Source organism: Heterocephalus glaber, unplaced genomic scaffold (genome assembly GCF_053883595.1).
Source record: "Heterocephalus glaber isolate CG9 unplaced genomic scaffold, H.glaber_assembly_v1.0 deba00001428, whole genome shotgun sequence".
Taxonomy (NCBI): domain Eukaryota; kingdom Metazoa; phylum Chordata; class Mammalia; order Rodentia; family Bathyergidae; genus Heterocephalus; species Heterocephalus glaber.
Window position 1 is genome coordinate 13,729,493 of NW_028258293.1, and position 26,365 is coordinate 13,755,857.

The 26,365-nt window shown below is 42.7% G+C and overlaps 1 protein-coding gene across 26 annotated transcripts in view; it reads left to right on the forward strand.

Moving 5' to 3' along the window:
- Window positions 1-26,365, forward strand: part of Plekha7 (pleckstrin homology domain containing A7) — a 227,912-nt gene that overhangs the window by 145,112 nt on the left and 56,435 nt on the right. For all 26 annotated transcript variants that reach the window (XM_087211244.1, XM_087211247.1, XM_087211248.1 and 23 more), the window contains 5 exons: window positions 3,639-3,750; window positions 7,140-7,244; window positions 9,824-9,896; window positions 10,990-11,090; window positions 23,248-23,423. In XM_087211244.1, coding sequence (XP_087067370.1) covers window positions 3,639-3,750; window positions 7,140-7,244; window positions 9,824-9,896; window positions 10,990-11,090; window positions 23,248-23,423 — 567 coding nt within the window. The remainder of the gene's footprint in view (window positions 1-3,638; window positions 3,751-7,139; window positions 7,245-9,823; window positions 9,897-10,989; window positions 11,091-23,247; window positions 23,424-26,365) is intronic.

Here is a 26,365-nt window from a genome sequence, read left to right on the forward strand (position 1 = left end):
CTCTCTTGACATATCCTTGACAAAGCTCAGAGTAGAATTGACTCATTTTCCAACAGGGCTTCTCTAGAGTGATTTTTGTCTAGTCCTCACTTCTTTTGTTCGCTTCCAATGGGAGGCAGTTGAGCTAAAACTCTAGCTCACTGTTGTGAACTTCAGCCCACACCCCTCCAGCAAAATAATCAGCATTCATCTAAGTTAATCCAAGGAAAGGGAAGTCTTTGTTCAAACCATCCCACTATACTTTGGGAATCCAGACAGCACAGAAACTGAGCAAGCAGGCTTTTAAGTTAATAGATTTTACTTAATGACCCCAAGACTCTTTAAGTGTGCTGGCTTTTTGGTCTCCTCTCCTAGGGATCTGTGACTCAGTATGCCCTAAGGCATGCTAATGGGAGCTGTATGCCTTTCACAATTACTGTGCTCAGGGCACAAGCTGAGCCTTTGAGGAGGGAGAGGTTTCTTGGGTGAGACTTGTCAGTAGTGCACACTCAGCCTTCAGACTTGAGGACAAATCATTATCTATCCCAGCCAGGCTTGCAAGTGGGGAACACACCTGAAAGATGAAACTGGCTAAGGCGGATGTTCATGTCCAAGCAGGTGATTTCCCTCTTTTCAGTGCTGTCTGTGCAGGAAGCTACACACACACGCACACACACACACACACACACACACACACACACACACACCCCAGAGATATTTCTGTAGTTGGTGTAATTCACCCCTAAAAGTTTCTTGCCAAGTGAGGAAATTAGAGACTTTTTTCATATCCCCATTTTTGATAACCACTGGTATCCTCAAAGCATAACCATTTTTAAAAACAACTAACTGTAATTCCAGATAACTTACAGGTATTTCCAAAGTTGTAATCACCCTTGGAGAACCTGCAAGAGCTTGACCTGTGGTGAGAAGGCTCAGAAGGCAGATCTTGTTGGGACTGCCAGGTATGAGTTGAGTCTGCTGCTTGATTAGGAGTGGTCTCTGCCAGGGGCCCTGGAGAAGACAAGCTTCAAGTTAGTAGAGACCTCACAATCTCCTCCCTGGCAGACTTAGTTTGGATTTTAGTTTTCCTCTTAAGCATCCTCTGGGTGAGGCTGAGCAATGTAGTGCATGAAGACTGGACTCATCTTTGTGTGTTCCTTTCTCTTCTTCTCCTACCCTACCACCAGTGTCCCTCCCTGGTGTTTAGTGTTGTAGCCACAACCAGTCCTCTGCCTGAAATCTCTTCACAGTTGACTCCCCAGGGGCCAGTCTTACCCTCCTTCCTCACCTACCCAAAGCTGCAGGACAGTCATCTTTCTCCCATACTGTTGGCTGAGAGGGCTTTCCAGCCAGCTAGTATCCCAGGGCTACCATGGGAAGGGGATGTGAGTCAAGGGTGGGTAGGGGTAAAGTTAGGGTTAAAGATTATAAGTATAGACATGGCACAAGTGTCCATTTGTTCTGATTTCCTGGGCCAATCACAATTCCAATCTTTTCTTTGTCCTACAGAGGTAGAATGAAGTATCTGTTGATGGCAGGTGATACAGTCATTTACAATGATGTGGATGATTTTCGAGTACTTGGGAAAAATGTATATATTACAATGTTTTAAGGAATCAAAATGTAAGAACATGAATATAGTGTGATCACAGTTATGTAGAATAAAAAAAAAATGCCCATTTCCTCAAACACAAAATAAGTATGCAAAAAGGAATGAAAGTAAATATATGAAGTTATAAATGATTTTGCTTTGGGTAGCAAGATGATAAGTCCTCCCCCACCCCGCCTCTTTAAACTTTTTCTTGTATTTCTCAAATAGTCTATAATAAGCTTCTAGTGGTATGTTACGGGAGAGCAAATTAAACTTGATAAACTCTCAAACAAACTTTTTCTGTTATGGATCTTGTGTCTTAAATTTTAGCTGAGAGGTATAGTCATCCTATCTGAGGCAATCTGAGAGCTCTTCTTTCTTGACTGCCCCCTAGAAGTCAGAAGTCAGGCAAGACTAGATTCTGGGAAGACATTTTGGACTCACCTCTGCCTGGAGGCGAAGGGTGAACAAGGCTGCCTCTCAAAGTCTCTTCAAACCCCCAACAGTGATTATTTTGCCTCACACAGCCTCTGCCAAAAGGGAGCACTGAGCTCAGTGACATTTTTCCTCTGAGTGGGGAGTAGCAAAAAAGTCTGGCTGGGATGGAGGCTGGGGGTCAGAATTTGGAGTGAGTGCCTGAGTTGATTAGGAGCCAGCTAGCTTTCTGCCTGGTGGGATGAATACCTCCAGCTGCCAGGCATCCTATAAGGTCCATCCCCTTGGAAAGCTGGTGCCTACTACAGTGGACCTGCGAAGGCACTGCTCAGGGAACACAGTGGTCACAGCAACTTCTGTGGAGAACTTCTCTCCTGGTGCGGGGTCATCGGGGCTCTGGCTCAAGGCATGGGAAGGATCACCTGACCTTTGAGCAGCAGTGGTCTTTGAAGGGGGCATCATCTCTCTGCCGTGGAAACTAGGACTTCCCTGTTGCACAGCTGTAAAAGCCAGCCTAGTGAAGGACATCTGAGTGCTTTTTCCTCAGCTCATCTGGCCTGGATCCTCTAGCGCCATCTTCCAGGGTCCTGACCCAGTCCTCCAAAGCAGATCCTCAATTTTTGGTAGCCAGCTTTATATCTTACCTGTGTGGATCCTGTTCCCCATCTGAGCAGTGGGCAAAACCCAGCTACAGGACACTGAGATTCCTGCTTCAAGGAAAGTTTACTGACCCTAGACTTGGCATCAAGCCGCTCAAGGATAGGTATTGAATTTGTGTGGATGCATTTGTCTCTGCTGCTTTAAAAGACTCCAGCAGATGCAGGGGCTCTTTGGATGCAGGTGAGGAGGGCACCACTCTTGAGTGTCTCTTGAGTGTCATACTGAGATGTTCCCAGAGTGCTGGCCCTCCTGGGGCAGCTTCCCAGCAGAAAGGACTGTGTTCTAGGGATGCTGATGGAGAAGCACCAGGATCCTCCTTGGAGCCCGAGGCTTGCTTCTTCTCTCCCTCGTCTCCAAGGCACAGCATGAGGGGTTAATATTGTCATTAGCTCTATTTTGGGGTAAACGGAGTGTTCTCAGAATAGAACTCTTTGTTGAGTGATCTATTTTGGGAGGCAAGCCCCACTGGCGTTTATGTAAGCATTCTCTGTGTGTATCTGAGGGTGTAGATTTGTGCGCAAGTGATTTCTTGTTACTAATTATAAACAGCTTCTTTTGGGAGCTGGGGAAGTGGAGGTGTGTGTGTGTGTGTGTGTGTGTGCACGTGCGTGCACGTGTGTGTACAGATTGCTCTTGCCTGCTGTGAAAAGTGGTGTATGCCCATTGGATGGGGCAGCTGTCACAGCTGCTTGGATAGAGTAAGTGTGGGGACATGAGGATCACGGGTAGGGATGACAGTCTGGTCTTCTTTGTGGACATGTACCCATCTGTCATCCTCTTGGCTCCCTGGAGCACCAGGGCAGGCTAGACATTGTGGCCCTCTGGTTGCAATCTGGAGTCTAGTAGTCTCTAAAAGATCAGCCTGGGTTGTCCTAAGGCCAAGCAACCCTTTCCAACTTCAAGTAAATATAAGCCTCCACTTCCCACTCTGCAGCTTGTCATTTACTCTGGATCCCTCTACCTCTTCCCTCAGACAAAACCTACACATGTCAAAGCAAGAGAAAAACCAAAGACCATCCAGCATGGTCAGCGAATCGTCCACAGCTGGGACCACGTCCACCCTGGAGGCCAAGCCTGGACCCAAGGTGAGCTCCTGGCTATTAGTTTCTGCCTTCTCCTCTTTTATATTTTGCCAGACCCCCTTTTAGCGAGAAGCCCACTTGATCATCACCATAGTTTTGTGAGGGAGACCCATAAGAAGTGTTTTCCCCAAAAGATGAGTCAGAAAATTAAGGTCAAGAGGAGTTTTGTTCTTTGTCCAAGAAAGCAGGTGATTGCTGACGGACCAGGGGTGATATATGAGTCTTGGCATGTGTTGAGAAGGCCACACGTCTGTTCACATAGGATTGTGTGCTAGAACCTGGAAGGGTTTGGTATCTGATGGGTCTGAGGGAGGGTGCTCTTGGGAAGGGTCCAGAAGTTTCTGTGCTTAGGGTGTGGGGACACTGACTGAGGAGGAAGGAAAAGAACCAAAAGTTTAGAAAGCACTAGAGTGCTGATGGGTGAACTTAGGTAGGTGGTGCAAGTATCAGGAAATTGGCAAAATCTGCGTTCAAAAAGTAGCTTTGCCAAAAATCCTCAACAAGATACTGGCAAACAGAATACAGAAGGTCATCAAGAAGATCATACATCCTGACCAAGTTGGATTTATCCCAGGGATGCAAGGATGGTTCAACATACGTAAATCAATAAATGTAATCCACTATATTAACAGAGTCAAGGACAAAAACCATATGATCATCTCAGTAGATGCAGAAAAGGCATTCAGCAAAATCCAACACTCATTCATGATAAAAACCCTACAGAGCATTGGAATAGAAGGTCTTTATCTCAACCTGATTAAGGCTATCTATGAAAAACCAACAGCCAACATCATACTAAATGGTCAAAAACTGAAAACTTTCACCCTAAAATCAGGAACAAGACAAGGATGCCCATGATCACCACTCCTGTTCAATATAGTTCTGGAAACATTAACCACAGCAATTAGAAAAGAGAAAGAAATAAAAGGAATAAAGATAGGAAAGGAAGAAGTTAAACTCTCATTATTTGCAATGATATGATACTTTACATAGAAGACCCAAAAAACTCTACCAAAAGACTTCTGGACTTAATTGACAGATTCAGTAGAGTAGCTGGATATAAGGTCAACACTCAAAAAACAATAGCCTTCTTATACACAAATAGACTCACTGAGAGAGAAATTAGGGAAACAATTCCTTTTACAATAGCATCCAAAAAACTGAAATATCTAGGAATCAATCTAACAAAGGAAGCAGAAGACCTCTACACTGAAAACTATAGCACCCTGAAAAAGGAGATCAAGGAGGATATAAGAAAATGGAAAGACATCCCTTGTTTCTGGGTAGGAAGAATCAATATAGTGAAAATGACCATACACCCAAAGCTGCTATATAGATTTAATGCAATGCCGATTGAAATTCCAACATACTTCACAGAGCTGGAGAAAACACTCCAAAAATTCATTTGGGACCAGAAGAGACCTAGAATAGCAAAAGCAATTCTAGGCAACAGAGACATGCCTGGGGTTATCACAATCCCCAACTTGAAGCTATACTACAAAGTTACTGTGATAAAAACAGCATGGTACTGGCAAAGAAACAGACCCAAGGATCCGTGGAATAGATTAGAAGATGCAAAAACAACTTCAGACATACTCAGCCACCTCATCTTTGACAAAGGAGGCAACCACCCTCACTGAAGGAAAGATAGCCTATTTAATAAATGGTGTTGGAAAAACTGGATCTCAGCCTGTCAGAGATTAAAACTAGACCCATATCTATCATCATGCACTAAACTGAGATCAAAGTGTATTAAAGATCTAAATATTAAGACAGAAACACTAAACTTGCTGGAAGATAGGTAGAACTCTTGAAGATATTGGCATAGGAAAAGACTTAATGAACAAAACCTCAGTAGCACGGGAACCAGCAGACAAAATCAACAACTGGGATTTCATCTTATTGAAAAGCTTTTGCACTACAAGAGAAACCACCAACAGAGCTAACAGACAACCTACAATGTGGGAAAAAATTTTTAGCAGCTGTAACTCAGACAAAGGGCTACTATCTAGAATAAAGAACTGAAAAAATCAGACCCCCCAAATTCAAAGACCCAATTCAAAAATGGCCATCTGAAATGAACAGACATTTCTCAGACAAAGAAGTAAAAGCAGCAAATAAACATGTGAAAAAATGTTCAACATCACTTGTCATTCGAGAGATGCAGATGAAAACAACCCTGAGATTCCACCTCACCCCACAAAGAATGGCTGCTATCAAGAAATCAACCAATAACAAATGCTGTCGGGGAGTGTGAAGAGAAAGGAACCCTTCTCCATTGTTGGTGGGAGTGCAGACTGGTGCAACCACTATGGAAATCAGTGTGGAGATACCTCAAAGAACTAGGGCTGGAGGTCCCATTTGACCCAGCTATTCCCCTACTGGGGATCTTCCCCAAAGAATTAAAAGAATCATACCACAGTGATACATGTGTACCCATGTTCATAGCGGCACAGTTTATAATAGCTAAAGCTTGTAAGCAGCCCAAGTGCCCATCAACTGGAAACTGGATAAAGAAGACGTGGTTTTTTGGGGCCGGGGATTTAGCTCAGTGGTTTCGCCGCCTGCTGCGCAAGCACAAGGACCTGAGTTTGATCCCCGGTACCAAAAAAAAAAGAAGATGTGGTTTTTTGATAAAATGGAGTACTACTCAACCACAAAGAATGAGAAACTAGAGTCATTTATAGCTAAATGGATGCATATTGAGGCCATACTCTTAAGTGAAATAAATAAGACACATGTGTAAATACCAAATAGTTTCTCTAGTGTGAGAAACTGAGAGTGTAAATAAGGACTAAAAGGATTAATAACTAATAATCGATACTTTGAAATAGGAAAAGGTCCAAAGGGGTAGGGGTGGTGGGAGGCGAAGAGGAAAGGAAAGAATGGAAAGGAAAAATTATGAGAAAAGAAAAAAAAATTGGAAACGAAGTATGTAAATAGGGAACGGTTTAGGAGTGAAGGGCTCACAAGTAATGGGGACAAAATGAGAACCAAGATACATCATGTAAAGGTACAAGCACCCAAAGATAAGTGTAAATGTGTTGTATACCTAAAATGTACCAATAAAAGAATTTAAGAAAAAAAAAAAGTAGCTTTGCTCCAGAAAGCCACAGGACATATTAGAGCCAACAGCTGTTGGTGAAAGTTGATTGAAAAATCCCTTTAAATTTTTCTGTGACCCATCTGGGAGGCTTGCCAGGTCTTGGGCCAGCTTTTTAATTAAATGCTGTGGTCATGTGCTTGCCTGTTCCATCTCTTGTGCTGCCCTGATCAAAGGGTTCTGCCACTTAGAGTAAGGCAGAGAGAACCGACAGCCCTCCTGATAGACAAGTGTTTTTTGTGCCTCCCTACACCCCCAGCTGCTAGAATTTCAGTCTGCTTTTTCCTAGATCATCAAGTCCAGCAATAAAGTCCATAGCTTTGGGAAGAGGGATCAAGCCATTCGGAGGAACCCCAATGTTCCGGTGGTGGTGAGGGGCTGGCTGCACAAGCAGGTGAGGAGGCTGAGGGGAGAGAGCTGGAGGTTGCTCCTACTGGATGCTTTTGTGTTCCCTGGCCTCCGGTCACTGGGGACAAGCACAGAAGCTTTTTGTTCCTGAGTTTGTCTGGGGCAGGTGCATTCTGACCAGTGTGCTAAGTGAATTACAGCTTCTTTCTCCAAGGGTTACAGCTTCTCTCCCCAAACCCACCTGAGCACTTTGGTTTCTGCTGGCAGTGGTTGCTCTAGAGCCCAGACCCTGGCTGGGTCAGCCTCAATCCAGCCTTCCTGCCAGTCCTGTCTTAGCATCTGTCTTTCTGATGTTAAAGTCTTTGTTACTGTTTGGCTGAAGAGTCCCATCTTTTCCTCTCCTCCTTGTCTGCCATACGTTTTTAGCTCCTGTGCACCTCAAATTCCAGATCAGCCAGACTCAGCTCATTGTCTCCTGATCCCTTACTTCTGTCTTTTCCCAGCCTGCTTTTTCTAGATCTTAGCAATGTGGTATCATTGCCACTCTTCCAGGGATGCAGGTTAGAGATCTCAGCACACTGCCTGCTCCTCTGTCTCCCCTGAACACATCCTTCATGTCCATGCCCACCCCTAGTTCATCTGCCTTTGGTGCTTTGGCCATGGTGGACTCTGAGTTCCCAGGGCCAGTGACTATGTCTTTTTTGTTCCCTTCCTTCTCTTTTTACCATTCATTCATTCATTGCTCCCCAGGTGCCTGTCATGTTCTGTGCTCTCCCAGTGGGGATACAGGGTACATTCCTGCCCTCAAGGACCTCATTGTTTACCAGGGAAAGCAGCACATATCTCATGTCATATCATCACTCAGCCCAGTCTGTCACCTAGCATATGGTAGCATCCCCTAAGGCCATCAAACTCCAAGAGCGCCTGGGATTTACCTCAGGCTGGGGACTTGGGCCTGCCTCACAAGCACTAAGTCCCGAGTTTGAACCCTGGTACCAAAAAAACCCAAAAAACAAAAACAAAAAAACTCCAACGATGTTCACTTCAGGAAAGCCATTATGTTGCACACCACACAGGAGGAATCCCCTAAAGCCCCCATGACGTCTCCTTCCCCAGTTCCTTTCCCTGAGACAGCTCCCACAGCATTCAGCCTCTTGTGTCAGACCTACCTTGGGCCCCACATTCTCTAACTCCTTTCCTCTCCACTCACAGCTCTGCTCTTTTCTTAGTTGAATAATTTAGCCCTCTGATTTTTTTCCAAGTACATTCCTGCCTCCTTTAAACAAAGGATGCTCCTTGGAAGTATTGCAGGTGAGTGAAGAGATCATAAACAACTCTTCCTGCCGCCAACCCCCTTGCCAAGTTATTGGCTCTCCTGTAGCCACAATAGGTCTGTGTTGAGCACTACAGACACCCAGAGAGCGTAGCTGAGCCTGGGGAGTCCAGAAGGGTTTCTCGGGGGAAGTGACGTGAATCAGTGTGGAGGAGGAATGGGTAAGCAGGCTGCCATTAAGAAAGGGAGCAGATAATATTGGCCAAGACCTTAGAAGTCATCTGGTTGATTTACAGAAGATAAAAGTGATAAATTGGGCCAGGGATTTAGCTCAGTGGTTCTGCTGCCTGCCTCGCAAGCGCAAGACCTGAGTTCGATCCCTGGTACCAAAAAAAAAAAAGTGATAAATGGATATCATCATCAAGTTAAATTTGTTTTTAGCAGTTTAGTGAATGGAGAGTGAACAAACCTCTTGTGTTTAGATTTAGAAATTATCAAAGTTGTTTTGTCTTAATTCAAGCCTATCAAAAACTTCTGCATAAGCAAGAGATTTTAACAGTTATTTCTAAGCTAAAAGCATCTCTGAAGTTTTCCTAGGTTTTGGAGAAGAATGACTCTATAACACTGCTGTTTTTCTACCTTGGCCATGTTTTTTAATTTTCATGATTATTTAAAATGCTCTTTAAAAATGTAAAGACTTACATTTTAGATGAATAAAGACTGGTTCATTATGAGGAAATTTGATAGCAGAGTGAATTGAAATCTCTTTTCCTTGAATGGAAGGAAAACAACAACAAAATCAGTCTCTTATGGGAGAGAACTGAGCCTAGTTAAATGAGAGCTTTCCTTCAGTTAATTAGCTGGCTTACATTGTATTCAATATTATGTAAATTCAATTTTATAATCAACATAAAGATATTTTATAGCATACTACCTAAAACAAAACAGAACTTTATTTAAAGAGCTGATTCCTCCATTAGTAAGAGATGTCTGTTTTTGATTACCAGAAGAAGGTAGACCTGGGGATTTAGCTCAATGGTTCTGCTGCCTTCTTGGAAAGTGCAAGGTCCCGAGTTCGATCCCTGGTACCAAAAACGTTTATAAGAAAGTGGATTATAAAAATTTGTTTCCAGAAGACCAAAAAAAATACCTCCTTTAACTTCCTGTGATAAACTGTCATTGAGTCTAAATTTAATGTCCTATCCAAAGAATAGCTATTCAACAAAACATTCATTAATTTATTAACAGAAACTATGAATATAGGCAAGCCTTGCTTCCAGATTCAGGTTGTATATGACTGGAGGGGAACAGGATGTTCAGATATCCCCTGACTGCTTTGCTTTGTTTTGCAGGATAGTTCTGGGATGAGACTGTGGAAGAGGAGGTGGTTTGTGCTTGCTGATTACTGCTTGTTTTACTATAAAGGTGAGCTTGAGGCTCAAGCCACCAAGGGCTCTGTGCAAGAGGGTGGTGAGGGGATGCAAATAATGATTTCTTAAATTGAGTATTTAGACCAATTGTCTGAGTTAATTAGGAGTCCATTACTGTTTACTTTTGTCTATGTGGATTGTTGGTAACTCCAGTTTTACCAATCTTGACATGGTAAGGCAAAGTTACTGAGTTCAAGTGAGTGGAATCCATTTTGCCTATTGGGGTCTCTTCCAAGACATCCAAAGTCCTTAGGCCATTCCATTAGGGAGACTGAGGAGTAAATTCTTTACTGGAGAATCTAAGAAGTCTTCGTACAAGAGCTAGGGTTTGAGTTGGACTTTTAAGGATGGGTGGAGGTTTGCCTGTGTTGGAGGAAATGGGCATTACAAAGAAAAACACAACTTGAGGAAAGTCCTAGATGCAGAAGAAGGTAGAAAGACAGACCTTCATGGCCAAGTGAATCTTATATGAAGCATATGCTAAGATAAAGTTTCCTGAGATAAAGCTCAGGAGATGGGTAAGCTAAGACCAAAAGGTTGTCACAGATAGGGGTAATTTGGGCTTTGTTTTGTGTCCAGTGGGGAATTAGCAAGTGCCTTTCAGTTGGAAAGCAACAAGACCAACCCTATCACTAGGAAGTAAGAGACCACTGGGTATGGAGGAGATTTAAAGGAAGGGGAGAATAGAAGTAGAAAGATTATTCACATGTGCTTGTAGCTTTGTCTCTGAGCTTCTCTTTACCTAGAATACTCTCCCATGCGTGAAAACACAAGAAACACCTTCTGAAACCTTGACTTCCCCAGACCATGTGCCCCGCACACTTGGCGCACACTACCCTTTCTCAGGAGTTAGCAAGTTGTGTTGAGTGTTTTCATATATCTCTCTCCATTCACATGCTCTCAAGGAGAGCACCATGTCCAGTTCACCTGTGTGTTCCAGCATTTGTTAGTACATCCATGTACAGGGAGCACCTATATGACCTGGGAAAAGGGGATGGCTGTAGTCCTCAGGTGACAGAGGGAGCCCTGAGTAGGATGCCCAGGGAAGGTGCCTTGAAGGTTTTTCTGATATGTTTTTCCATTCAAAGACAGCCGAGAAGAAGTGGTCCTGGGAAGCATCCCTCTGCCCAGCTATGTGATCTCACCTGTGGCCCCTGAGGATCGCATAAGTCGCAAGTACTCTTTTAAGGTACTGCCCTTCTCTAATGCAGCAGTTCCATCCTAACAACCATGCTTGTTGCTTTTGTGGTGAGGGGAAGGAAGTTCAGAAGCTAGAGAATTTCAGGCTCAGGTTAATTAAGGTATAAATTATTTAGACAAGAATACTATGCAAGGGAATTAGCTCAGTGGCATCACGCCTGCCTGGCAAATGCAAGGTCCTGAGTTCAATCCCTGGTACCAGAAAGAAAAAAAAAAAAGAAAAAGAATAATATGTCACTTGTACTTCTGTGTAAAGCTGAGCTTTCAAGTCACCTTGTCTCATTGAAGTTTTTAGACTTTTTCCCTATGACTACTCATCTTGGAATTGCATGTCTAACGCAGCCCTTGTCATGCTTTTCATGGTCAGCCAGCCTAACTAGTGTCCAGGTGGTACAGTTAATGATCCCGCAGCATATTTGTCAATTATATTATATTATGAAAACTCATGTTGAAAAGTGAGGGTCTGCATGTTGAAGAATTGGTCAGGTTTGTCTACTTTGTTTATCTTGTTGAAAAGTAATTAGGATGAAATTACTTTATTTTCTGGACTATTGAAGTTCCCCAGGCAGTGGAGCCCCTTTTCTACTTTGTTGCTGTGCTCTTTGGAGGGAGTGGGGCCATGGGCATTCAAAGGCTATGGGTCCTTCGATACTCTCTGGCACCTATGTGCAGGCCATAGGAATGTAGTTAGGCCTAAACTTGGGGAGTTCCAAGGCCTTGCTTTCTCTATTGGTGGCCTCCCCAGATTCTTGAACTGCAAGTGTTTCTTGGGCCCCCCAAGGATGGTGTGAATGTGACAGATTGAAGATTCACTTTGCTGGCAGTTGAAACATAAGTCTCAGAGAGCACTGCTGCAAGTGACCTTTAATTCCAGTAGCGCCAGGGCATGGCCCTCTGAGACTAGAGTATGAGGTAGTGTGGTGCACTTCCAGCTGGGTAGGAACTCCTGCCCCTGTTACACTTGTCACTTGACTGTCCCATGCTGGGGGTACCAGATGAGCGCAGAGCTCACCTTTTCCAGAAATAGATAAAGGACCTTGGAAAAGATACCCACTCTTCTCTAGAAGGGTTGAAGGGGAGTGTTAGCACATAGTGCCTGTGGTGTTAGCAGTTGGTCCTTAGTCTGTGAGAGGCTTTTGCAAATTGATCATCTGTACTAGCATCTTGATCTGGAGTCTATGGTAGTGGTGATGCTTGGAAAGTCAGCTTCTCTCCCTGCTCCCTTTCCTTCCCAAGGGAGCACAGAACCAGGTGATGCTTCTGCTTCATTCATCCATAGGTTTGAGCTGACCCTTTCTTTCTCTCTAGACACTAAGTGTCCTGTTGCATAGAACAGTATGGCCTTCTATCTGTAAAACCAAGCACTTTCATAACTGTTACCACCTGTAATGCTCTCAGGAGCCTATGAAGTGTTAGTTACTTTTCTCGTTGCTGAGATAAAGTATCTGACACCTGAAGTCAAGGCGGGAAAGGTTTATTTAGCTCACAATTTGTACAGGTTTTAGTCCATAATTGGCTGGCTCCAAGACAGGGCTGTCAAACATGTATCACAAAAGAGAAACAACATGGTGCACACAAAGTAGCAAAAGCAACAAGGGACCTTAACAGCCCCTTTTATTCCATTCAGACTGCCAGGATTAGGGCAGTGCCAAACCAATCACTCATGTGTAGCGGTTTAGTAATCACACACCCTTAATCCCAGCACCACACGATCCAGATTCAGCCATCTTTACAAAAGAAAGCATGAGGCTTTGGGGCGACATCTAGACACAAACCACAACAGAAGTCAGTAGTATTGGCTTCATTTTAGAGATTAAGGATGTCAGGTTCTGAGAGCTTAGGAAACTTGTCCCGAGTCATAAAGCTGGAAGATGATGGAGGCAGAACTCAGCCCTGAATTCTATTCTCTCAATTTGTTTTCGAGGGAAGACAACTTCTTTCTCTTCCTTTTTACTTTTTTCTTCCATGTTTTATCTCAGTCACTTCCTGAGCGCTACATGAAACTGGGGTGATTTGAATGAATGCTTACTGTATCATTTAGGAACCCTCTTATATTCTGTAGCTCAGGCGCCTCAGTATAAAATCATTTTTGTTCAATGGTTTTCAGACTTGGCTTTTACCAAGCCTAAAAGTATTACTCAGAAAACCCTTTTTTCTGAGGTTTGAACATTTCTATTGAGCAAAGAGTTTGGCTAACAATGTTGCATGTAATTGGGGGACAGCATCTGGAAAATCCTCAAAGTAACTTGTATCTACCTATATATATTTCATCTTAACACTTCACTGGGAGGTGTGAAAATAGATTTTAAGAAAACATCTTTTATGTATCTTAGATTCACACCACCCTCCAAATTTTCCTTAGAAAGACTTCACCAAGAATGTGAACTAAATCTTGTCTGTCTAGAAGGCCTCATGTGTTTGGGGTCCTCCGCTTCTGAGAGCAGAGACAGCTCTGCAGACAGCTGCAAGGCTCTGGAGATCCAGACTTTTCTAGCCTCACTTCATATTGCACCCCCATGTGTCTGGGCCAGTCACACTGGTCCCATCCTTGAGGAGGAGAATATTGTGCTCTTATCCTTCTTGGGTTCTTACCATCACCTCCCTGCTATTCCTAGGGTAGCTACTTATTGTGTGGAAGTCAGCTGGAATGTGGGTTCCTCAGGTCAGTCTTCTCCAGGTCAGGCTGTGTTTCCCTTCCCTCTTTCATAGCAGCCTGTGCCTCTCAGTAACACTTACTACAGTTGTAGTTACCTATCTATGGGTTTTTTTCTACTTGGCTGTAAATGGTGAGGGCCTTATTTAAGACTGTCCCTCTAACTTCTAATACTGAGCGTTCCACCTGGTAAACACTCAATAAATGGTAAATTATTGTAGAATGAGTAAGCTCAAGAATGTATCATGAGGGGTATGGTGGCACATGTCTGTAATCTCAGTGCTCAGGAGGATGAGGCAAGAGGATTGCCATGAATTTGAGGCTAACCTGGACTACATAGTGAGTTGAACCACATAGCAAGACATTGTCTCAAAAAAAAAAAAATACATCAGTCAGTTGGTGGCCCTAGCCTTGTAGGTGTCCATGTATTTCCCACCTGACTGAAAGTCTGACCTTGGGGCCTTGAGGTGGGAGGATTCTGGTTTCCTTAACCAGGGTCATATCCAGACCCAATGCCTGAGAGCCAGCACAGCAGTCATCATAGGAGCACCGTGTTTTTGAGGTAAATGCTTTCTCGCTCACACTGTTTCCTTAAGATTTAGCTTGGTTTCTATTCAGTCATGTAAAGTTGTCTACTGGGATTGTGTTAACTGAGAAGCAAAGAGTAGAAAGGAAGGAACCATCTCCAAGGTGAGACTTGAGCAGGGATGAAAAGACTTCATGTCACCTAGGCCCTTCCATCATTCTTCCTCATACTTACGGCACTTTTGAGCTTGGCCAGGTGGAAAGGGAGCTCCCTGGACTTCTTGTCTTCCCAGTTAACACATTTGCCCTAGCACAGTCAGAATGCAGCTGGGAACCTGGTCTTTTGAGTCCAGAGCTGCTGGGCACACACCTGCTAGCCGGTGGGTCAGCAAACACAGTTGTAGTTACAATCATATGTGACCCTTCTATGATGGTGGCTGCAATTCCCAAGGCCTATTTGAAAACAGGCATGCAGACTCATGCCTGTATGCTTGAAGTGTGTCCTGAGTTGATTTCTGGACAAGGCTGGCTCCATGAGTTCTTGTACCTCAGGGACCTCCTCTTTCCAGTATGCATGTTCAGACCCTCTGGCTGGGCAGGAAAGGCTGGGAGGGTGTGTCCAAGATCTTATGAGGACATTGCCTGGGGAACTTTCCCAAGAATTTCTGTTGATTCACAGTAAAACATGCACAGGTTTTTTTTTCCCATTCTCTTCTTATTGCAGCATCAGTAAGATGCTGGACCTTGCTAAAATAGGAATATGTCTGGGACTATAGTCAACATGTGAGGTGTGCAAAGAAAGGATATGAGATTTCTTTTGGCCACTCTAGGGACCTTGGCTACAGGCCAAGTTTGCCTGGACTCCATTGGCCCTGGACTAGATGGACTCAGACATGTGGATGTCAGAAGTAGGCCCATATTTAACAGGCATCTGGAACCCGATGCTAGAAGTAGAGGGAGAAGTGAATGCTGAAGGTTTACCTCAGACATTTTCTTCCATCCATTCTAAAAGCAGGTCATTTTTCAGCTTTTAGTTGGTTCTCATTCTGTTTTCTCTGATTGGTCTTTGGTGGGGTCTGCCTTTTATCATGAATCTAGATTATAGGATCAGCAACCTGTATATTTGTCCTCATTTCTAGATAGGACCTACAAGCATTGTTCAGAGAAGCCTGGACTTGGAGTCAGGTCTGGACTCTGTAGTTTTTCATTCATTCAATAAATATTTATAGAGTGCCTACTATGTCCCATGAACTGTTGCTGGGGATACAGTAGTGAACAAGATAGAAAAGGTTCCTGCTCTCATGGAACTTCTATTTCAGAGGGAGAAGAAAAATGATGAACAGGTGATAAGCAAATATATAAAATACATAGCATCAGTTAGTAGTAAATGCTAGAATCTGTTACCGTATGTGAGTATCTTGAAAGTTACTTCATATCTCAGAGCTTCATTAGCCACATCTATAAAACAGAAATTTTGTCCCTATCTTCTTTTAAGACTGTTGGCATTAAAATGAGATTCAAGTCTTGGTGTAGTGCCCAGGAGATATACCCAAGTATCATAGGCACCCAGTAAAGCTTCCTATTTCTACACCACCTTCCTATGTAGCTTGAGTGAGCTCTTTTCATACAAATTTAAAAGACACGGGGAAAACTGGTGCTACCTCTGCTTTTGAAATCATCTCAGTCACTTTTCATGGTCATCCCCAGAACCTCTTTCGAAATGCTTTGCAGGGACACATGAACGTGCACATTCAAGCAGAGGCACATAGCAGGTTTATCAAAATGTTTAATCAAATGTTGGTCAGCTCTATCCTACTCGCTAGTTTCTTGTTTTAGAGAGACAGTACAGCAGCTTCTTTGATGGACACACATTGCATTTTGTGCCAAATCGTTAAAGCACAGTGAATACTTGCACCGAGCCACATGTTGTTGCAGTGGATTTTAACTCAGTTCTTACATGATTTTAGCCAAAGCAGGAATTGTGTGCTTCAGAAAAACCAAAACAGGGATTCCCAAGAGTCTGCTTCTATAGAATGAGGGTTTTTTAAAAACAATCTATTCTGCAGGGGCTATATAACTCAATGGTACAGTGTTTGCCTAGCATGCAAACATGGATCACGGGTTTGATCCCAAGCACCAAACACACACACACACACACACACACACACACACACACACACATACACACACACACAGTCTGTTGCCTATCAAGGGCTTGCCTCTGTACCACACCCTAGGCAAGAGTAAGATAAAGAGGGAACACATACAGTTGTGAGGCTTTGCTTGGGAGGGAACAGAAACAACTGTCACTGGGCCTGGCTGCAGGAAAATGGAATCCAGTCCATGGAGTTTTTCAGGTATGGAGAAAAGCTGGCTGGTATTGAGGTTTTAGTCTGTCAGGGGGAGAGCATGACCAGTGTGCCTTCCTGTTTTGTTTTTTTTGTTTTTTATTACTTAAATTCTTTTATTTTGGTACATTTTAGGTATACAACACATTTACATTTCTCATTGGAAACTTGTACCTTTACGTGATGCATCTTGGTTCTTATTTTTTCCCCATTCCTAGCCCACCCTTCCCTATTTACAAAGACTTTGTTTTCATTTTTTCCATTTCTCATCATATTTCCTTTCCCTTCTTTCCTTTCTCCTGCCCCTCCCACTACACCTACCCCTTTGGACCTTTTCTTCCCATTTTGGATTGTTGATTATTCATTCTAATCATTGGTACATTTTAGGTACACAATATAATGACATTCATCACTGGAAATTTGCACCTTTACATAATCTCTCTTGGTTCTTATTTTTCACCATTGTCCAGCCCTCCCTTCAACCCCTCCATCCCTCCCTATTTACGAAGATTTTGTTTCCATTTTTCCATTTTCTCATATTAATTCCATTCCCTTCTTTCCTTTCCCCTACCCCTCCCACTTCCCCTTCCCCTTTGCCCCTTTTCTTCCTATTTCCCATTACCTATTATACATTTTAGTCCTTATTTACAGTTTCAGTTTCTCACACCAGAGAAACTATTCGGTATTTATACATGTGTGTCTTATTTATTTCACTTGAGAGTATCGCCTCAATGTGCATCCATTTAGCTATAAATGTCTCTAATTTCTCATTTTTTATGGCTGAGTAGTACTCCATTTTATAAAAAAACAGCATTTTCTTTATCCAGTCTCCAGTTGATGGACATTTGGGCTGTTTCCAAGTTTTGGCTATTACAAATTGTGCTGCTATGAACATGGGTGCACATATATCACTGTGGTATAATTCTTTTAATTCTTTGGGGAAGGTATGCAGCAGGGGAATAGCGGGGTCAAATGGGACTTCCAGTCCTGGTTCTTTGAGGCATCTCCATACTGATTTCCAGTATGCACCAGTTGCACCAGTCTACACTCCCACCAGCAGTGGAGCAGGGTTCCTCTTTCCCCACAGCCCCGCCAGCATTTGTTATTGGTTGATTTCATGATAGCAGCCATTCTTTCTGGAGTGAAGTGGAATCTCAGCGTTGTTTTCATTTGCATCTCTTGAATGACCAGTGATGTTGAACATTTTTTCATGTATTTGCTATTTCTACTTCTTTGTCTGAGAAATGTCTGTTCATTTCAGATGCCCATTTTTGGATTGGGTCTTTAAATTTGGGAGGTCTGATTTTTTAAAGTTCTTTATAGATTGGAGATAGTAGACCTTTGTCTGAGGAAAAGCAGGTGAAGATTTTTTTCCCACATTGTGGGTTGTCTCTTCACACTGCTGGTGGTTTCTCTTGCGGTGCAGAAGCTTTATTTATTTATTTATTTATTTATTTATTATTTATTATTTATTTTTTATTTTTTTAGTACTGGGGATCGAACTCGGGTCCTTGTGCTTGTGCAGCAGGCAGCGAAACCACTAAGCTAAATCCCCAGCCCTATGTGCAGAAGCTTTTTAATAAGAAGAGATCCCACTTGTTGATTGTTTGTGCTAGTTCACGGGCAACTGAGGTTTTGTTCATAAAATCTTTTCCTACACCAGTGTCTTCAAGAGTTCTACCTAACCTCTGTTCCAGCCAGTTCAGCGTTTCTATTTTAATATTTAGATCTTTAATCCATTTTGATTTTAGTTTAATGCATGGTGAGAGATATAGGTCTAGTTTTAATCTTTGGCAAGTTGAAAGCCAGTTTCTCCAGCACCATTTATTAAAGAGGCTATCTTTCTTCCAGTGAGGGTGTTTGGGTCCTTTATCGAAGATGAGATGGCTGAGTGTGTTGCGTTGTTTCTGGATCTTCTAATCTGTTGCACTGGTCCTCAGGTCTGTTTCTTTGCCAGTACCGTGCTGTTTTTATCACAGTAGCTTTGTAGTATAGTTGCAGGTTGGGGATTGTGATATCCCCTGCCATGTCTCTGTTACCTAGAGTTGCTTTTGCTATCCTGGGTCTCTTCTTGTTCCAAATGAATTTTTGGATTGTTTTCTCAAGGTCCATGAAGTATGCTGCTGGGATCTCAATTGGAATTGTATTGAATCTATATGGCAGTTTTGGAAGTATAGCCATTTTCACTATATTGATCCTTCCTACCCAGGAGCAGGGGATGTCTGTCCATTTTCTTTTTTTTTTTTTTGGTACCGGAGATCGAACTCGGGTCCTTGCACTTGCGCAGCAGGTGGCAAAACCACTAAACTAAATCCCCGGCCCTCCATTTTCTGATATTATCTTCCATCTCTCTTTTCAAAGAGCTATAGTTTTCAGAGAAGAGGTCTTTGATTTCTTTAATTAGGTTGATTCCTAGGTATTTCAGTTTTTTGGATGGTATTATGAAAGGAATTTTTTGCCCTATTTCTCTCTCAGTGAGTCTGTTGTTTATGTAGAGGAAAGCTATTGATTTTTGTGTGTTGCCCTTGTAACCAGCTACTTGACTGAATTTGGTTATTAAGTCTAGAAGACTTTTGGTGGAGTTCTTGGGGTCTTCTGTATAGAGGATCATGTCATTACAAATAATGACAATTTGACTTCTTCATTTCCTATCTTTATTCCTTTTATTTCTTTCTCTTGTGTAATTGCTGTGGCTAATGTTTCCAAAACTATATTGAACAGGAGTGGTGGTAGTGGACATCCTTGTCTTGTTCCTGATTTTAGTGTGAAGGATTTCAGGTTTTGACCATTTAGTATGATACTGGCTGTTGGTTTTTCATAGATGGCTTTTATCAGTTTGAGGTAGAGACCATCTATTCCAATTTTTTGTAAGGTTTTTATCATAAATGAATGTTGGATTTTGTCAAATGCTTTTTCTGCATCTATGGAGCTGATATGGTTTTTGTCCCTGGCTGTATGGATATAGTATATTACATTGATTGATTTGCATATGTTGAACCATCCCTGCATCCCTAGGATGAATCCCATTTGATCAGGGTATGTGATCCTCTTGATGGTCTTCTGCATTCTATTTGTCAGTATCTTATTAATGAGTTTTGCATCTATGTTGATTAGTGAGATTGGCCTTTAGTTCTCCTTTTTGGTTGAGTCTTTCTCTGCTTTGGGGATCAAAGTGAAGCTTGCTTCCAGGAATGAATTTGGGAGTACTGCTTCCCTTTCAATTTCATGGAAGAGTTTAAACAGTAGTGGCAGCAGTTCCTCTCTAAATGTCTTGTAGAATTCAGCAGTGAAGCCATCAGGGCCCGGGATTTTCTTAGTTGTTAAATTTTTTATTACACTTTCAGTTTCATTGATTGATATTGGGTTGTTTAGAATTTTTAGGTCTTCTTCGTTCAACTTTGGTAATTCATATGTATCTAGGAATCTGTCCATTTTTTCTGTGTTTTCCATCTTATTGGCGTATAGGTTCTGGAAGTAGGTATTGATGATCCTCTGGATTTCTGCAGGGTCTGTTGTAATTTCATCCTTTTCATTCCTAATTGCATGGATTTGGGCCTTTTCTTTCCTTTTTCTGATAAGGTTGGCTAAAGGTTTGTCAATTTTGTTGATTCTTTTGAAGAACCAACTCTTGGCTTCATTGATTTTTTGTATCGTTCTCTTAGTCTCCATTGCGTTGATTTCTCCTCTGATCTTTATAATTTCCTCCCTTGTATGAGCTTTGGGTTTGTCGTGCTCTTCTTTTTCTAGAAGCTTGAGGTTCAGCATCAGGTTGTTTCACTGGGCTTGGTCTGTTTTCCTAATATGAGTATTCACTGCTATGAATTTCCCTCGTAAGACTGCTTTCATTGTGTCCCATAGATTTCCATATGTTGTGTTGTCATTGTCATTCATTTGAAGGTACTGTGTGATTTCTTCAATTTCCTCTGTGACCTATTGGTTATTCAAAAGTGTGTTGTTCAGTTTCCACGTGTTTATGAAATTTTTTGAGTTTCTTTTGCTATGGATCTCCAATTTCATTGCACTATGGTCTGATAATATACAGGGGATAACTTCAATTCCTTTGCACTTACTTAAACATGTTCTGTGCACGAAGATATGGTCTATTTTGGAGAATGACCCATGTGCAGCTGAGAAGAATGTGTATTCTGATTTTGTGGGGTGGAACACTCTGTAAACATCTGTTAAGTTCATTTGTTCAAGAGTTTGATTGAGTTCTAGTATTTCATTACTTATTTTTTGTCTAGTTGATCTATCTATTTGTGACAGTAGGGTATTGAGGCTCCCCACTACAATTGTATTAGTGCATATATGACTTTTCATGCTCGTTAGTATTTGTTTTATATAGTTGGGTGCACTAGTGTTTGGTGCATAGATATTTATGATTGTCATCTCTTCCTCTTGGATTGTTCCCTTTACAAGGATGTAGTATCCTTCTTTGTCTCTCTTAATCAGTGTTGGTTTGAAATCTACTTGATCTTCAAAGAAGATAGCTATTCCTGCTTTTCTGGGGGTTCCTGTCACATGGAGTATTGTTTTCCACCCTTTTAACTTTCAGTCTATGAGTTTCTTTTTGAATTAAGTGTGTTTCTTGTATGCAGCATATTGTTGGATTTTGCTTCTTGACCCGTTCTGCCTGTCTGTTTCTTTTGATTGGTGAATTGAGACCATTAACATTGATGGTGATAGCTGAAACATATTGACTTATCATTGTCATGCCTTTTTCTTTTTGTTGGGTTCTCCCCCTTTACATTTAATTTCTTTTCATGCCAGATGGGTTCATTCTGCTTTGCTTCCTGGGGTTGTGATCCTCAAAGTCTGTTCCTAGGATATTGTCTAAAATTCTTTGGAGTGCTGGTTTCGTATTCATGAAGTTCCTAAGGTACTCTTTCCCATGAAAAGTATCTTATTTCTCCATCAGTTTTGAAAGATAGTTTTTCAGGGTACATCAATCTGGGTTGGAGGCTGTTTTCTTTTAGGGCTTGGAATATGTCTCTCCAAGCTCTTCTTGCCTTGATGGTTTGTGTTGAGAAGTCTGCTGTGATTCTGATGGGCTCTCCTTTATATGTGATTTGTTTCTTTTCTCTGACTACTTGTAGAACTTTGTTCTTCTGTTGAGTTTCTGGAATCTTAACAATTATATGCCTATGTGTAGATTTTTTTTTTTGTACTGGGGATCGAACTCAGGTCCTTGCGCCTGTGAGGCAGGTGGTGAACCACTGAGGTAAATCCCCAGCCAGTGTAGATTTTTTTTGATCAAGGCTATTTGGAGTCCTATATGCCTCACTTACCTGTATGTCAAGTTCTTTCACCCTGCTTGGGAAGTTTTCTGCCATTACTTCTGTGAAGAGTTTTTTTATGTCATCTGTACTCTCTCCTGTTTCTTCTTTGACTCCAATCAGTCTTATGTTATTCTTCTTTGCATCGTCTAGCAGCTGCTGGATTGATTTCTCATGTTCCCTTACAATTTTGAAGCATTTTTTCTTTTCCTGGTCACTAATTGCAATCTTATCTTCTTTTCGGTTTTTTTTTTTTTTTTTTTTTTTTGGTACCGGAGATTGAACTCAGGACCTGGCGCTTGTGAGGCAGGCGCCAGAACCACTGAGCTAAATCCCCGGCCCTGCAATCTTATCTTCTATAACTGAAATTCTGTCCTCATTCGGCTGTGTAGACCTTCTTTGGACTTTTTCATCTCCTGGAAATCTATTTGGACCTGTTTTATGGATTCCATTTGTTTCCTATGTTGGGATTTCATCATGTCCCTCAGCTTTTCTCTAGATTTATTAATCATGCCTTGCACTTGGGGTACAATTTCTCCTGTATCTGAGAAATTATTTCAGAGTTCATTTTTTCCAGATCCCCTTTTGTTGCCAGTTCAGTGGGTCCAGGTGGTTGAGTATCAGAGTGTTCCATCTCATTTCCTTTTGGAGTTGCTGTAGGTGATCTGGAAGTCTGGTTTTGAGACTTATTTACGTGTCTTCTCATTTCGATGGGGGGGGGTGAGGGTGGGGGGGTGGGGCAGTGGGGGCTGTGCTGTTGGCACCCACGCGGCTCACCTCCTCTGAGCTGGGAGAGGTGGGACAGTGGCTCAGTAGTCCCTTCTTCTGGTCTGGGAGCGGTGGGAGGGATGGCGGCCCAGAAGCCCTTTCCCCTGGGCTGAGAGTGGTGGGAGGGATGGTGACCAGGAAGCCCTTTCCTCTGGGCCAGGAGCAGTGGGACGGTGGCTCAGAAGCCCCTACCTCTGGGCCAGGAGCAGTGGGATGGTGGCTCAGAAGCCCCTTCCTCTGGGCCAGAGTGTCGGGATGGATGGCGGTCCAAAAGCCCTTTCCTCTGGGCTAGGAGTGGCGGGACAGATGGTGGCCGGGAAGCCCCCTCCTCTTTGGTGGGAGCGGTAGGCTGCATGGTGGCCCAGAAGCCCCTTCCTTTGGGCCAGGAGCAGCGGGACAGCAGCCTGGAAGCCACTTCTTCTGGGCCGCAAGTGGTGGGTCAGAGTCTCAGAAGCTCCTTCCTCTGGGCCGGGAGCAGGGGGACGGGATGGATGGCGAGTGTGCCTTCTTGTTCATGCTCTTAGAAGGGAAACATGCTGACCTCTCTGCCCTGGCTTTCTGTTTCCACACTTATAGGCTGTGCACATGGGGATGCGAGCACTCATCTACAACAGCTCCATGGCAGGCTCCCAGGCTGAGCAGTCGGGCATGAGAACTTACTACTTCAGTGCCGATACCCTGGAAGACATGAATGCTTGGGTGAGGGCCATGAACCAGGCTGCACAGGTGCTGTCTCGATCATCACTGAAGAGGTCAGTCCTACTAGAGGGTCCCAGATGAATCCTCTGGTGCCTGACCTTCCACCATTTACTCACTGGTAGTAAGCATTGCCCTATCTTTGCAACCCTTTTTAATTAGGAGTGCTTCCAGCAGGAAAATGAATAACTAACTATTGCTGTCTTCCCCAGCTGGAAGCTCCTGTAGATGCTATCTAGTCCCCTTTCTTCGTGAATACTGTGCAGGATACACAGTCGTGGAAGCTGGCATATGCGTGTGTCTTAGTTTTTTCTCTTGGGAAGAAGGAAAAGACAATGTTGGGACAGGAGGGAGCGTGGCAGGGAATGAAAGATGTGCTACAGTGTTTCCCATGTCCTGGGGGCTGTGAGAGTCTTGAGTCTATTGTTTATAGATGACTGCCTAGAGAATGCCAAATAGAAAGATGAATGAGATTGAGGGACTCAGAGAGAGCAGAGGAGCACTCAGAAAGTCAGAGTATACATTTGGCTGTCATGGGCCTCATTTGTCCCTATCTGGATTCCTTGCTGTGGATAGAGGCTACTTTAATATTGTTCCATCAGTGGCCTCAAAACTAAGGGCATATTCTCCAGCAACCTTAGGGTGCAATGCTTCACCGAATGGGTCTGGATTTCACATGGTATATTTTACCTCATTGACCTTTTCCAACACCTATTTCTGTAACTTCGGTATTCATAGTTCTTTGTAGCCCCAGGCTCCCTTTCTTGAGGCAGACAGACCGTTGCTATAGATAATGACCACCTTCAACAGGCCAGGTAGGTTCAGGGCCTATTTCTAGAACTTCCACAACACCTCAGTCCAAGCACCTGTCATTCTGCCGTACTCCTTCCATCAACTTTTCAGTGTCCTAGGCTTCACACAAGAATCATCGTTTTTTCTGTACAACATCTGACACACAGTAAGTTCTCAGATGACTGTTCAATAAGTGAATGAGAGACTGGATGAATGGATAAATGGGTATTTTGAACAAGACAAAACCAAAGACTGTCTGATCAATCTCCCCGTCAGCCCTCAGTCAGTAACTCTTTTTGGTACTGGAGGTTGAACTCAGGACCTTGTGCTTTCGAGGCAGGCACAATGCCACTGAGCTAAATCCCCGCCCTAGTCAGTAACTCTTAACTGCAGGTGTTCAGTGAGTTTTGACTCTGCCTCCTACCCTTGTAATCCAGCCTGAATTTTTCTGTCATGTCCATGATGATCTAAAAACCTCTCCTAGTAGCCTTGTGGTGTCTGTTTACGGTGTCACTGGATTTCATTGGTCATCCTTGGAGGAGAAAACTCAGTAGTTTTGACATGCCTTCTACTTAGAGCACATGCTGTTTTCTAGTGCTCACTATTTTCCGGTCTTCACTTTTCTTTCTTTGAATAAATGAATATTATGGTAAATGAAGATATCCTTAATGTAAAATAAATAGTGTCTTGAATTAGCTTTTGGTTTTTGTTTTTTTTTTGGTACCAGGGATTGAACTTGAGTCCTTGCACTTTTGAGACAGGCAGCGTAACCACTGAGCTAAATCCCCTGACCTTATGTTAGCTTTTTATCACTGTGACAAAATACCTGAGAAAAGCACTTTAAAGAAAGAAAGACTTATTTTGGCTCATGATTTCAGAGGTTTCACTCCATTGTCATCTGGTTCTATTGCTTTTAGACCTGTGATGAGAACGAAACATCATGGCAAAAGGGCATGGTGGAGCAAAGCTGCTTACCTCATGGCATCCAGGAAGCAGAGACAGTAAGGAAGTAGTTAGGGACAAGATATACCCTTCAGAGGTATGCTCACAGTGGCCTACTTCCTCCAACTGCACCACACCTTCTAATAGCTCATTTTCCTACTAGTTTATCAGTGGCTTAATCCACTGATGAGGTTAGTGTCCTCATAATCCAGTCACCTCTCTAAGGCCCCACCTCTGAACATTGCTACATTGGGAATTAAGCCCTTAAAGCTGAGTCTTTGAGGGAGCACTTCATATTTAAGCCATAACATATCCCAACTTTGCTCAGCTCATTGTAGCTGCTAGGGTACTATATAAAAGAGAATTTGAGAATGACATTGGCCTTAACAAGGAGTGGTGCTATGATTAGTAAATGACATCCACCTAGAACTCTTGAGGATTAATTTGCTAGCCAATATTTGGATTTTTAAAGATTTCTACTCCCCTGAAGAATTTGTAATTAGCTATCATAATTTTGATTCTGAAAAGGATCATTTCCTTTTAGGGCCTCAAGCTATTGCATTTTCCCTAACTTTTCTTTGAACTTCTTGAAACTTATTCATATTTTGCTCTTAATAAATTCTTAAAATCCTGTGATCATATTTGCCCAAGTTTCCTTCCCTTTCAAAAAATAAGTTTGTTCTACCTTCTGAGTGAGAATCATGACATAATAGCATTTCTTCTTGAGAGATGAAATTGTCAGCCAAGCAAATAAACTTAAATGTTCTGTTTTTTCCAGAATAAGATGTTCAGACATTTGGTTAGTTAAAATGATTTGTCAGGCAGGACTAAGTCTTTCCTCTCCTCCAGCCTGATGATGTGCATTGGAAATTCCCTCACTGTAAGTGGGCAGCCCCAGCAGTAGCTTTCATCCTCTCCCTCTGCATCTCTCACCTGTATCGTTCTGTCCTCATTCATATGAGCAAATGCTGTCTTTATGAATGATGGTAAATATCAGCATTTTGTTATTGTTGTTTTCTTTTGTTGAGATGGGGTTTCACTATGTAGTTCAGGCTGAACTCACTATGTAACTGAGACTACCCTTCAACTTGTGGCAATCTTCCTGTCTCAGCCTCGCAAATGCTGGGATTACAGGTGTGCACCATCACACCTCGCTAAATATCAATATTCCTTTTTTTTTCTTCCTGGTACCAGGCATCGAACTCAGAACTGTGCATTTGCCAGGCAGGTGTAGTGCCACTGAGCTAAATCCCCAGCTCTCAAT